Raw genomic sequence first — 14017 nt, 5'->3', positions numbered from 1 at the left:
CCAAAGTGTTCTACATTTTTCTGCTTTGTTTAAGGAACTTCTGCAGAGGAAAAAGTGAGGTAAGGTGATAGGTGCCTCAAAGAATGGTAATCTCTTTCTACAGGTGTGCCCTACTGGATTATATTCATTAATGTCCAGAATCCCCAGCAAGCTGAAAGAACACTGTTCACCTAATGCACCTTACATTACATATATACTTGCTTTTACTTCTTTTAAATTTTATTCAGACTAGATGGGTCTTTGGCCTGATCCAGTGGGGCTCTTCTTATGTAACCAATCTTGCTATCTGGCTCTTTTTTGTTACCCTGTGAACCTGACAGCACAATCCTAAGAAGACAATTAGCTGGCGCAGTGGCTACTGTGCCAGTGAAAGGTGTCATAAATGTGCCAAAAGGCAAGTCCGTGACACCACACGAGTAGGCAGTGACACCAGAGAGGCCTGTGTTGCCCCCTCGCTTTATCCAGAGGCCCAGCCACTGGCATAGGTAAGTATGCCACTGAGCAGTGCAGGGGTTGGGAGAAATTGTCCGGGGGGGGGGATTCTGGAAGCAAGAAGGAGATTTTTTGGATGGGGGAGCATGGGACAGGCCCAGGAAGAGGGCAGGAATGGTAGAGTGGGCTTCTGCTGTATTGTAACCAACCTCCTGAGCCTTGCAGCATTACACAAGGTTTCCCAGATTTGAACCAACTAAATAGTTGGCTTAAATCCAAGAAGCCTCACATGGCAGTCTTTATTTGGCATAAGGGGATAAATATTCCCTTACCCTGAGTAGACCTCCAGCCTCCTCCTAACCTGCACTAGATACAGCACAGACCATGCAACTGGCTGTGCCAGCGCAAGTTAGGATAGCACTGCCCATGACAAACAGCCTGGCATGACCAGCCTCTGATGTTGCAACACATAGCACAGACCATGAAGCAGAATGAGAGTGCTGGCAGAAGATGTAGATCAGATTTGTTTGCATCTACACTGCTTCTCCATCCTGTTTTCTGTATATGCAAATGTGACTAGATATGTCCATATATTTTACTTGAACTGGTCTGTGTGATCCTGTAAGGGCAAAATTTTCATTTCATTGTACCCATTTTCTTGTACTGGCATAGCTGTGTCAACAGGACGTGTGCTGCATCCTGCAGTTGGGGGGCACTCACAGAGGCCTTCTCAAAACAAGGGAATGTTTGTTTCCTTGTCTAGGAGCTGCATTGCCCTTATGTCGGTGCTGAAAAGTGGGTTAGGATTGTGCCCTAAGGCTCATAAGTGCCTTAATGAAACCTAGCAAGTTTGCTATTAGGAAGTAAATTAAAATAAGAATTAATTAAATATAATGGGTTACAACCTTAGCACCAGTAAGGGTTATCTAATTTTATCAAGAAACAATTCTGCTTTTCCAAGAAGCCACTTGTATGGTTTGCCATGTTAGCAAAAATTAATTAATCTAACATTTTACTTTAACTTCCTAAATATTCAAAGCAGTCCATTTTGAATCACTTCTAAAATTAAAGCCTGACCTTTCTGCCTTTTACATAAAAGAGTCTATATGTATCAAATTATATCTTAACATGCTGCACTATATTTAACTTGGGTTGCTTTAAATTAATAAGCAAATGGTCATCTGAAGTATGAAAATGTGAAATGAACACTGCCGCCTGCTGCATTTGAAATGCAGAAATATTAAATAGTTACTCCATCATTTAGAGGCTAATAACTTGCTTTGGAAATGGAAAGTTTCACTTTAACACTGCATTATTCAGCTGTTAAACCCGTTTGCAGATCTGATATGTTTTTTTTTTCCTTTTGAATTTTTTACTTCTTCTAGCAAACTCACAGAAGCCAAGGACTGATTTGTGCAACCGAATGGAAAATTTCAGTGGTTACAAGTTACGGTGCCTGCAGAAAATCCCGATTTTCAGCCTTCTAAATTTGGTGGTGTTTGGAATGATGGTCTCCCTTCTTTCCCCTGAGTTATTACACTCAGCTTTACAAGTTAGAGAGATAAAATGTTAGAGCAAGAAATTACCTGATCAGTTCAGGAGAGGAGAATGTTTTCCTTCATGTGTATAATGAGAGAGCAAGACATTTGCAACAGTCAAAATCACTTCATTTAACCAGAAGACTCCTAATCAAGGCAAATCATTTTTTATAACGCATAAAATCATTCAGACAGAGAAATAAATGGAATTGAAATGTGCTCAGCTTTGACTGGTTGGTGCCCTAGACAATTTTCAGTGCTTCTTCTGCCCTATAGCCTAATCAAACACTGGAGTGCATTACATATTGTGACTCTTTTATACTGTAATTTATACACGAAATTAACCTTTTAAAGTGTGATGCTGTTTTCTAGTATAAATGGAATAAAAGGAGAAAAGCTGCTTTGACTCAGGAAGTCCATAGGAGGAGAAAAACATGGGTGATTCAGTCCCTCACCTGTATATCTGAGGTCACAGTAACCAGTAAAACAGTCCCTCTTCTGGGTACTGGAGTGCTTAAACACTGTTGGACCCTAGAAGTATCTCAGGAATCCAATAGAGGACAATGACCTTCTGCATAATGCTTCTTAGCATTTAATACACTTGTTTTATGTTTAGGTCAAAGACCTAGTTCTCATGAATGGCAGCCAATGTGGTAAACCTGCATCCATATGTTTTTGCAAAGTTGATCCTTCACATATATAGGTTGGGTTAACACAGATGGGATGCCCAAAGGGAAGAAAGCTGTACATGTGTGTGTGTGTGTGGATTTGCAGAGGGGATGCCTTTTTCCTTGGATAGGGATGCTGCGAGTTATTCAGTGTATCAAAATCCTAGGGTAAGATTTTTGGAGCCTATTTTGGCTACTCTTCAAGGGGAGAACACACTTATGAAATTGTATTGGTTACTTTCGGATTGTGACCCATCGGTCACCTATAGTGTGGCGTTGTTTGCTAAAGCTGTCAGAACTATTCGTGCCAACTACCTGGGGGAAATAGCGGTAGATTGTAAAGGAGATTCCTTAATATGATGGGTGTAGGTGCCTTTTGTGCTTGATTTTGACCTAATTTTATCATTTTATCATTGTTTGTATCTTGATGTATTTTTGGATTTACATGTTTTATCTTATTGTGATGGCTATTAGCTAATACAATAAACAATCTTTGACTTTGAGTTATTCAGTGGGGATTCTTTCCGCACACCCCACTCTGAGCATGATAGAATGCCCCTTCTTTTTCTCCCCCCAAATCTCTGCATAAAGAAAACAAGATGAAGTTTAGTTGTTTTTTTTCCCTGTTTAATTTAGTTTAGTCTAATCTTTTCAGGCAAGATTGGGAGCAGACCTCTGATTGTATGCTTCCACCTCACTCCGGAGGTTGCAGGGGAAACCCTGGGTTGATGGGTGAAGTGGCCCAGTACAACCAGATGCTGGTCCTGGTAATGAATGCCTGAACCAAGAAATTCCAAGTACTTTGAATGTGGGATTTTCCCTAACCATGTTCCTTCACTATTTCTGTTTCAACAGCTAGAGCAGTTGTGTGCAAAGTGCTGACCACTGTGTTTCCTGGCATGGCCGGCACTTTGCATTCCAGAGTGCTACATGACCGCAAGTTCTGAGATCAGGACAATGCAATGCTCTGGCCAGTCACATCTTTGAGGAAATCTGGTCACAATGCCTACTGGGGCACTGCACCATAGACATGACGGTCCAGAGCATTGCATTATCCTAATCTTGGGACTGGTAGTCACATGGCACTCAGGAACAATGCGCTCCAGCCCCTGGGTCAGAGTTCACCCATCCCTGAGCTGGAGAGTGAGGGAAGAATCTGTGTTCAAATAGCCACAGCATATTGTACTTTGTGCATTCACTTCTGTACGTGGTTGTGGAGGATGGAAGCACATGGGACCAAGGCCCTCTTCTGAACACATGGCATTTAGGGAGATCTGCATCTATGAGCTCTTGGATGATGGTGCAGTGACTTTTCAACATCACTAAAAGTCTGCACCTCTCCTAATAGCAATAAGAAAACAAAGGACATGTATATGGAAACACAAATAGGTTGAAAGGTTCTCAACTATAATAGCTCAAAATAACATTTATTAATTCCCTGTTGTACATGGAAAAGCCACTTTCCCATCTAAGTATGGTGTTTTTAAAAATAATGACAACAATTGTATTAGCAGTTTTTAAGGGAAGAAAGGAGTCATAGGCATATTTACAGGCCTTCAATAAACTGAATAATAATGATAGTTATTGATTTATAATGAATATGGAGAAATGATGCATCTGCCATCAGTGTTTAATGTTGCTGCTTAGAATAAGCAATGCGTTTAAATTTTGGCTTTTCTCTTGGTCCTTCTCCCCTACTTGCTTTAATATGTCAAATAAGGGTGTCAAATATAAGGCCCGCAGGTTGAATGTGGCCCCAGGAGACAATTTATCCGTTCCACCCCCCGTTATAACTGGGTTCTCCAGCATGATAATTGGGCTCTCTCATATCTTGAAAATATGAACAAGATTTGCACATTTTCTCTTCTGTTCTTTACAGCTAATGAGTTTCTGTGTCAGAACAAAGTGTATTTCTGGCCATCGTCTGCTTAGTGATGTCACTTCCGGCCCTCAGCAGGCACCATGAATGCTAACTTCAGCCCTCTGTATGAAATGAGTTTGACACCCCAGCTCTAAGCAATTTGAGGAATTCAGGGGGACTATACAGAAATTGAGTTCATTCAGATGTCTACTTCAGGTAACTGGGCTGTTAAAATCCTAGGGCTAAAGGGTGTACAATGTCAAACTTATGTATGCTTAGCTTTGCTGAAACTGCTCATTTGCTTCTAATCAATTCATGCAGAATCAGGAGGCAGGCAATAATAAGTGAGGCTTACTACAACATGCACCTATTTTACTGCGGGAAATTAACTTCGAGTGAAAAAGTAGCTAAGGGTCCAAACATACTAAGGCTGCAATCTTACACACATTTTCATGGGAGTAAGCCCCACTGAACTCAATGGAACTTACTTCTGAGTAGACATACATAGGACTGTATTGTAACAATTTGGAAAAAATTAATACTGGAATCAAAAATAAATATATGCTATTTAATATAGTGCTTTTCTGTACAGGTCTATGTCACTTTCACTTCATGCACCAGATTTTAGGTTTGCACCTTTTCACCTGTCAAGCTGCTCATTGCAAAGGAACAGTGTAGATCTCTTACCTGTTGTTGACCTGATGGTTGAGGTGATATTGGAAGATGCCATTGCAGGGATACATTCATCATCTTGAGAGTAACCTGCCTGTATGGCACGTAAGTAACTGTGGCTTCTGGTTCGGAAACATCCTGGCAAGTCGAGGGCATCCATTGCCTGAGCTTCAACTTCACTAAACACTGATTCACAAACAGATTCAAATTGCCCATTGACCTCTGCTTCACTCATCTAGATAAACAACAACATTGCATTTGGTTTTTCGTTGGCTTGCTTTATCTGAAATGGATTTGGCTTCAGCACCTCAAAAAGAAGCACCACGTGGTCATTAAAATAATAGCCACCAACCTCTCTCCATACTGTTAACATATAGCAAAATGCATCAACATAATTTAACTGTGCACATTTGCTTTGCCATTAATCGCATGCTAAGTAGACCTTCCCAGTTAGTTCTGGTTTTGGCTTGACTTTAGATTTTGGATAATGATTTTTGGTTTACTCTACTCAATAGAATAAGAAAAAATAAGAAGAGATACAGAGCCCCATAAGCAGTCATTTGCAAAACTTATGCATTAGAATAATTGCACAGTTAAGGCTACTTCTGACCTATTTCTGTCTCCATCCCCCTTCCAAATATTGCAAATATGTATAATGCAGATAAATTTTGAAAAGCACTTATAAGCACATATAGGGATCTGCCTAAAAATACAGATTCAAATTCTACTAAATTAAAAGAATAAGCAGCTTTTGGAAAACAATTTGGTCAACATCCACTCCAGTAGCCTTTTGTTTGGGGTGGTTAAAGTATGACCAACAAGAGCTGCTAATTCAAAAGCCTCAGAAGTTGACACAGGACCAGAAGGGCGTGGACTGGATTCAAAAACAGGCAACTGCCCTCTATGACCAAAGTCAGAGGCAGCCATGCTGTTGTTGATATTCTACCCTATGTATTCAAAATTGCTCACCCTTGAGAATTCTGCTTGTGTGTTGCACTGTATTACCAGAAGAGCAGGAAAGTGTCACACCACTAGATGTGAGGTGAAAAGAGGGGGCTGCAAGAAGAAAGAAATTAGGTGTTGTAGCCCCAGACTAGAAGAAATGGCTCTGCCTTTGAAAACATGTCGGGGTTCCCCATATACTGTACTATGTTGGACTTTGTTTATTCATGTTTGAGAGTTGCTCCTTTGCTGCTGTACTTTATGGATGCCTGTAAGCAACCATGACAGGCCTTGATGTAGCGCACAAACATAAGCAAGCAAACAGAAGTTAAACAAAAGCATGCTGACGATAATGGGTTCATCAGGGAATTTTTGATTCATAGAATACAAGAGCTGCGTCAAATTTCATGTCTTTGGTTTAAGAACTGGCAGCCATAATCTACCGTCAGAACATTGTCTGATATACATTTCTCAGAATAAATTAACAATCAAATTCAGGTCTATGCAAACAAACTGTCCTTCACGTATGCATACCGCAAGCGTGATCAATATATTGATTTGCTCCACTGGGCACAGTACAAAGTATTTAAACAGGTTTGTTGATTTTTTTTTTAAACAGCCTAGACGAGATCCATTCATCTTATCTTATTTTTAAAAATTACTCTTTGTTCACATATAACACAAGGAATGAGATACTTTCACATAGCAAAGGTTTTCAATGAACAATCTTGTTCAATTGATTGGGCATTTTAGTTTTGTGTGTATTTTGAGTTACCAATCAAGACTAGGCTGAACTTATTAATAATGTGGCAGGAAGTCAGTTCTCACTAAACACACACACACACACAGAGAAAAACAGTGCAATCTCTACCAGTTGCCACAGTGGCTGCCACCTGCCATTTTCTTGGAATGCACTGAAAGCACCACTGCTCCACTGCCACCAGGTAGCCATTCTCCAACTCCTCTAAGCATTTCTAATACTTTTGTGTTCCCTTGAAAGTACCTACATTTTTCCAGCAAAAGGCCTCCGGCATGGAGCACTTCACTGAAAGTGCTGACGGGGAAAAATTTGCTCCAGCACTACTTTAAGAGCAGATGGAAGTTCACCAGGCTCAGGTTATCTAGTCACTGTGGCAAGATGCTGGGAGAACCTGCAGCAAAGGAATTCCTTCTTGCCATCCAACTAATTAAAACACAGTTGCCCCATCAGATCAGGGTTCACAGCTCTATATTCTTCATAACCTACCAACGGGGGGGGGGGGAGGGGGAACAGTTCTTGTGTATATGCAGGCCGCCCCAACGGCCTCCAGGCACTTGCTGATGTGGATGAATCAGGTGTGAGAACAGGATGGTTACAAATTGAGTTCAGAGCAATTCTCACAATTATGATATTGCTTTCCCCAGCAACTGCTGCAATCATGGGGACTATATATTATATTTGTGATCACCCAGTTCACAGACATCACATTCATTCACATCATTGAGGGCAACAAAATGGCCACAACAGCTTGCATATACTGTGTGTGTGTGTGCATGCGCAATGAATATTCATTTATTTGAAAATGTATATCCAACCTTCCCTTCTCATTCGAGAAGCCCCAGGGAGTTTACAATGACTAACAACAAAAAAAGCAACACAACAAAAACAATTAAAATATTCAAATCCATAAGAAAATCAAACATCTAAACAAGCAGCAGCACTACAATCAATCCAGAGAACTAAATCCAAACACTAGGCAGAACCATTACATAACTCATAGCGGTACCAATTAGACCGCTGGCATATGCTCATAACTGGCATAGCGGTACCAGTGGGACATGTGCTGCATCCTGCAGTTGGGGGGCACTCACTGAGGCCTCCTCAAAGTGAGGGAATGTTTGTTCCCTTACCTCAGAGCTGCATTGCCCTTATGCCAGTGCTGGAAAGCACTGACTTAAGGGGTTAGGATTGCACCCTGAAAGGTTTAATGAAACACAAAGGTGTTCCAAATTCCTACAGAATTTGTTCTAGATCAATATGGTGGGGGAGGGGAACCTAGCAGACAGGTCACATAGTTTTAATCAAATTAATGAAAAATTCAGAGGAGAATCTCTGACCATATTGAAAGGGTTATAGTGTTGGTTTCCATAAATATATTTCCATAATTAGATTATTCTGAAAATAATAATTTCTGGCGCTTGTAATTATTATTTCATTTGTAATTAAATTAAATGAACTAATGTATTCTGGAAAGACAAATGTTCTTACTCTGAAGAGCCTTATGCTAACAATATTAGGAAAAGAAAGATGGGATCATTATATTATGTTATATCATTATAAGTACGATGAAGATTTTATTTGCTACTTCTAAATCTTATTTACTGGCAGGGAGTAAAAGAGTGAAACAGGAGGAAAAAAAAGTAAAAATGGTATATAGAATCCATTCTGTAGTCATTCAACATAAATGAAGGGTGCATATGCATTTGGTGGTTTGGGGACTCAATCCTGATGTGCATCTTTTAACCCTGCACTTGCTCTTGGCCTGCATTGTCCTCTGTTCTTCTAAACTAAGTGTGGGAGGAGCCAGGAGCCAGGTGGACATAGCTTTCTCCTGTCCCACATAATTCCTGTTCTTAGAGAGTCAAGGCTCTGTGTACCCATTTCTAGCAATATGAGCCGACACAGGGCATTCCCCTGCAGACAACTCTCTGATCAGGGCAGACACTAGTGGAAACCTGTGGCTGCCACCAAAAACAGCAGCACTGCATCACCTTCTTCTTTCTACTTGGTAGTATTTAGTAATACAAAATATATGACATGAAGTCATTGGACTCGGGGACCCCTTGTCCCGTCCACTCTATTGGTTGCAGCTTGCAGCATCAGATACAACCCTTCTAAAAACAGGGTGGGGAAATTTGGAGTGTGATAGTGACATATTATGCGTTTCATTTTCCTATATGTTACCTGGAGAAGGAAGTGGCGGAATCACAGGGTTGCTGTTTTGGGCAGCATCTGTACAGCTCAAGTATCATATAGCTGCAGCCAGAGAGAAACTCAGGGAGGCAGGAAGCCTATTGCACAAACACATCTTTAAGTATAACTGGAGCTTATTTTATATCAGCCCTTGTCCTTAAATTCAGGGTGGCTGGCAATATAAACAATTAAAATATTTTAAAAAATACTAAACAACTGCAAAAACAAATTAACAAACAAAACCACACCCCTCAATTCCCAACAAACAGCAAGAGACATCCACGTATCAAACATGTCCATTCTGCACTGCATCCCTTACTGCAGTGGTTCCCAAACGTTTTAGAGGCCCGAGAGGCTGCTGCCTCATTTATAAAGGGGTGTGGGCAGCTGTGCTCCCCCCCATAGCAGCTTGTTTAACCCTTGATGCACATAGCGTACTCTGCCCTGTTAGTTTTGCAAACTACCAAAAATTGGGTCACAACCTACTGGTGGGTCCTGGACCCACAGTTTGAGAACTGCTATCTTACTGTATAGGAAAGCATAGAACAGGGCCAGTGAAAGGTTCTACCAGATTTTTCTTCTCTCGCTTCTTATTTATGTTTTATTGGTCACTGGGGTGGAGATGGCTAGCAAATTTCATTGTTTGGTCTTAGCCTTTTCCTACTGTGAATCTGTGACATGATAGTGGGATACTATTAGTGGGCCCATCAGATTGTCTGTGAGACAATCTGTGAAACTAGAACAGAATGAAAATCTTGTTAAAGCTCACTGAGTGAAAGAGATTAACACAATTCTATCCTCTGCGGGCCCAAACAGTGCAGCATCGCTGATGCAGTGTCTGCTGCATTGTCACACTGGTTGGAGAACAAAAATATATAGACCCTCTTGCTCCCCACATCTTGATCTCAGACAACCAATCTGGCAGCCAATAATCAGGCCTACAACTTTACTCATGCACACTGGACTGTAAATAAAATGATAAGTCTATTCTGATTCTCAGGAGTTTGTTACTCCAAAGGTTTCTCATCCAATATACATAAATTCTGTTAATTTTTTTAACAGTGCAATCCTAGGCAGAAGAAAGTCCCACTGAGTTCCATGTGACATACCCCCTAGTAAGTGTGTATAGAAAAAGAGCCACATGCACTGTTAATTTTAAAGCCTACTCCTCCTTCACTGCCCCTTCAGAAGATGGGAAGAGATGTAACATGTTTGTAAGCTAACTATTCTCAATGGCAGTCACACCTTACGGGTTACGTTCTTACAGCAACACAGATACTGAATTCATGAAGCCCTGACCCTATGGGTCAGTTTACAACCTGTGTTTTCTACCATGTGTTTCATGGAGCTGTGGCCAGTTGAGCTCCCAGGTCAATAATCCACATGTTTGCCCCTGTCATATATTATATTTTTGTGGGTACATATAAACAGTAAACCTTAAAAATTCTAGTGTGTAAAACAGGCCAGATCCTCCTGGATTCCCTTGCCAAAGTGATTAAGAAACCTCGTACTTGGGCAAATGATTCTCTATCTTCACTCTCAAGTCAATATTTTTCTTTAGAACACCTCCAACAGCTTAAGCACTCAATACTCAATTCATTCAACTTCAAACAGTTTAAATGCTCAATTCTCTGTTGTTAATTAAGGAATAAAAACTGTTACATTGTAAACCACTGGTCTGAGATATGTGATAAACGCCGGGATTACTTTGAAAAACTGGGAACCAAAGAAAGCAAAATTTCCAACCTGGCTGATGCAGCTGGCCTGACTGAGTGTGCTGACTGCCCTCATATAGCTCTGATTCCTTGATCGGAACTTGGGAGAATTGTAGTTTGCCGACAGATCCAGGTTGTGACCACCAGTCACATCACTTGCAGCTTGCAGGTAGCTCTGACTAACAAGAAAAGATAGAGGGAAACATGATATGCAAAACTATGACTAGGATAATTAGGGAGTTATGAATAAGACAGTATATTAGCGGCTACTGATTGTTATCTCAGCAGTGGCATATTGGATGTAGCAGCATACAATTTTAACAAAAATACAAAACTTAGTAAGAAGAGTTCCCTCTGTCTTATTTGCTCGGCAGTTGTGGGCCCAATCCTATCCAACTTTCCAGCACCAATGCAGCTGTGCCAATGGGGTGCTTTCTGGGGCGACACTGGAAGGAGCAAGAAACCTCCACATGACCCGCAAATGTGTCTTTAAGAGTTATTTTTAGCCCCAAGAGGCTTGGAAATGTCACAGTTTACCTGCATGAAGGTACGAAATGCAATTTTGGCAAGCTTTTATCATTTTAAAGGTATTTAAATGATGACCCCAGTATGCAGGCATCTGTAGTGAGTTAAATCTGTGGATGCTGGATCCACAAATACCAAGGTCATACCTGTATACCAATTTTTTCCCTACATTTTTTGGAGTCCTATTTGTTTGCAGAACTCATTTCTCATTTCTATTCATTTTGGTATCCATTCATAAGCTTTAAATTCATTTTTTAAAAATTCCATTCATTTCTGGCTCTCAGTTAAAAAAAACAAAACCTTACCTTTAAATTATTTTGCCGCTACCCCCTGCATTGATTATGGAAGGAACACAGTTACATAGCTACCTCCTGGTGGTTTTTAATTTTTGTCTACATGCCCAAAATACACCTTCATCCCAGGGAAGCGTGAGGAAATAATTAGCCAGTACTATTTAAAAAAAAAAAAAAAACCACTGAAAATGAATGGGTGTGAAATGAATTTTTTGAGTGAGAGGAATTTTGAAGTAATTTGATGTGATAACAGGGACAGAAAGTTAGAAGAGTCTGTCGTTGACAACACTTGCTTTTGCTGTTCTCTAACCCTAATTCTTTCCCTCCCCCAACACCTTCAAAACGATGGTGAAAGAGCTTCATCAAAGGCATTTCATTGTCACTTTCAGTCTCATGCTTGAATTTACTGCCCGCCACACCATAATCATATATAATACAGTGTCATCATAACAGTGCTGGAAAGGGTTGCCCTGCCCCCCATCAAGCTTCTCTCTCTCTCTCTCTCTCTCTCTCTCTCTCTCTCTGTGTCTATGTCTGTACATGTTCATCTTCTGATTTTTCTATTTAGTTTGTTTAACATATTTAAATCCCACATTTCCTCCCATAAAATGGGATGTTTAAGGTGGCTAATAACAAAGTTAAAGCACATAAGGTCTATAAAATAAAACACAAGATACACACTGCCAGTGGCGTAGCTAATGATAACGTAGCCCGGTGCCAAGTTCAAAATGTTGCCCCGAAAGTGATGTCACAACCGGAAGTGACATCATGCCCGGGTTTTTTAAAAAGTGAAAATTGGGAGGAACCCACCTCCTCCACCCAGCAGCTCACAACCCACTTCCTCTGCTGCTTCCCCCCAGTCAGTGGCATAGCTAAGGCATATATCTGCTACCTGCAGTCAAAGATTTTGTAGTCCCCCCCGAATGACAAAATCAAATTTAATTACGTAAATAAATAAAAGGTTATTGGTTCCATGCTGTATTAAAATAATATCTCATTGGCACTCAAAACAATCAGTCTCAGAGGTTGATTTGGAGTTAAGCAAATCCACTTTTTGTTCCACAAGGCAGTTGTGTTTCCCTTTTCTGGTTAATTGGCCATAACGTTTGATCGAAAACAGATATTCCCGTGCAGTTTGTTTCACTGCATTCTACATTAAATTACCTTTCCAATGATATATAACATGATGGTATTATTCATACATACCAAGATTTTCACAATTTTGGTCACTAGTGTCAAGCTCAGCTTGTTACCCCCCTAAAGTTTGATGCCCGGTGCAACTGCTATCCCCTGCACCCTGTAGCTATGCCACTGCGCATTGCTAAAAACAGCACATTAATAACTACTATTAATCACATGCCTTGAAAATCCCTTTCTGGCAATACATCATTGATATTCTAATTGGAACTAAAAACCACTATAACCGACTAATACTAACTAACAATAATTTTATGCACCTTTGGGGAACACATCAAAGTTAAAAAAGAACAAATCACACAGGATGCACAATGAATTTATTTTCCATGATGTGTATGGGTAGCTAAAAAGACTGGGGATGGAGGGGCAAGAGACAGGAGAGGTGAGAGATTCAAACCACAGAAATTTTGAATCTTGCTAAAACACAACCCTCAGATGCTTAGATGCTATACCAGCTAAGCTCAATTGCTCATTTAGGGCCCAATCCTAAAGCTCCTCAGTGTCGGCACTGGATGTCACAAACATGCTGTAAAGCACCTCTGCAGCACCCGGAGAGGAGGGACTGCTGGCACTGGGCCAGCTCTAGTCAGCGGTGAGCTTCAGAGCTGCATGGAGGCCAGCTGGTGCTCCAACAGTGCTGGCCAGCACTAAATAGTTTGGAGTGGGGGAGGCAGGGAATGGGTGGAATGGGGCGAGGAGGCTGTGGGGTGAGGAACTGGGCCTGGAGGATGGTGGGACTGGTGGAAATTCCGAGCTGATATGGAGTCTCTCAAGTCTGCACCGGAAAGATAGCCAGCACAGACTTGAGAAGCTCCATTAGGGTATGGGGCTTTCCCCAGGGGAAAGGGACAAAAGTCCCCTTCCCCTGAAAAGACTCTTGGTGGCTTCCCAGCACCCACTGAATACAGTGAAAGCCACTTTGGTGCTGCTGCTCCAGCAGGCGCCAGGAAGCTCAGGATTAGGCTACTGTCAGTATTCTCTTCAGTGACCCAGCAAACTTGGATGATTTTTATTTCAACTGCCATATCAATCATGTATTGACAGAGAGGAAGGGCTCTTTTCAAGGCATGTGAATATTTTGAGGAAGAAAACAGAAATGTTTTCAATCATCCCTACTGTGAATGAAGGCTCCAGAATGGACCCTCCATTCATGCACATTTTGTTTCATTCATTCCCTGTGGCATTCTGTTTGGGAGAAATGAACCTGAAATGAATGGACCT

The 14017-nt window shown here is 41.0% G+C and overlaps 1 protein-coding gene across 1 annotated transcript in view; it reads right to left on the bottom strand.

Moving 5' to 3' along the window:
• Nucleotides 1–14017, bottom strand: part of DLGAP2 (DLG associated protein 2) — an 89235-nt gene that overhangs the window by 60319 nt on the left and 14899 nt on the right. Inside the window, exons 3-4 of the mRNA XM_066640411.1 lie at nt 10813–10960; nt 5187–5406 (exon numbers count right to left, since the gene is read on the bottom strand). Coding sequence (XP_066496508.1) covers nt 5187–5406; nt 10813–10960 — 368 coding nt within the window. The remainder of the gene's footprint in view (nt 1–5186; nt 5407–10812; nt 10961–14017) is intronic.

The sequence above is a fragment of the Tiliqua scincoides genome, chromosome 1 (genome assembly GCF_035046505.1).
Source record: "Tiliqua scincoides isolate rTilSci1 chromosome 1, rTilSci1.hap2, whole genome shotgun sequence".
In the NCBI taxonomy this organism is placed as follows: domain Eukaryota; kingdom Metazoa; phylum Chordata; class Lepidosauria; order Squamata; family Scincidae; genus Tiliqua; species Tiliqua scincoides.
Note: the sequence above shows the minus strand (reverse complement) of the source record. Positions and strands in the feature narration are given on the sequence as shown.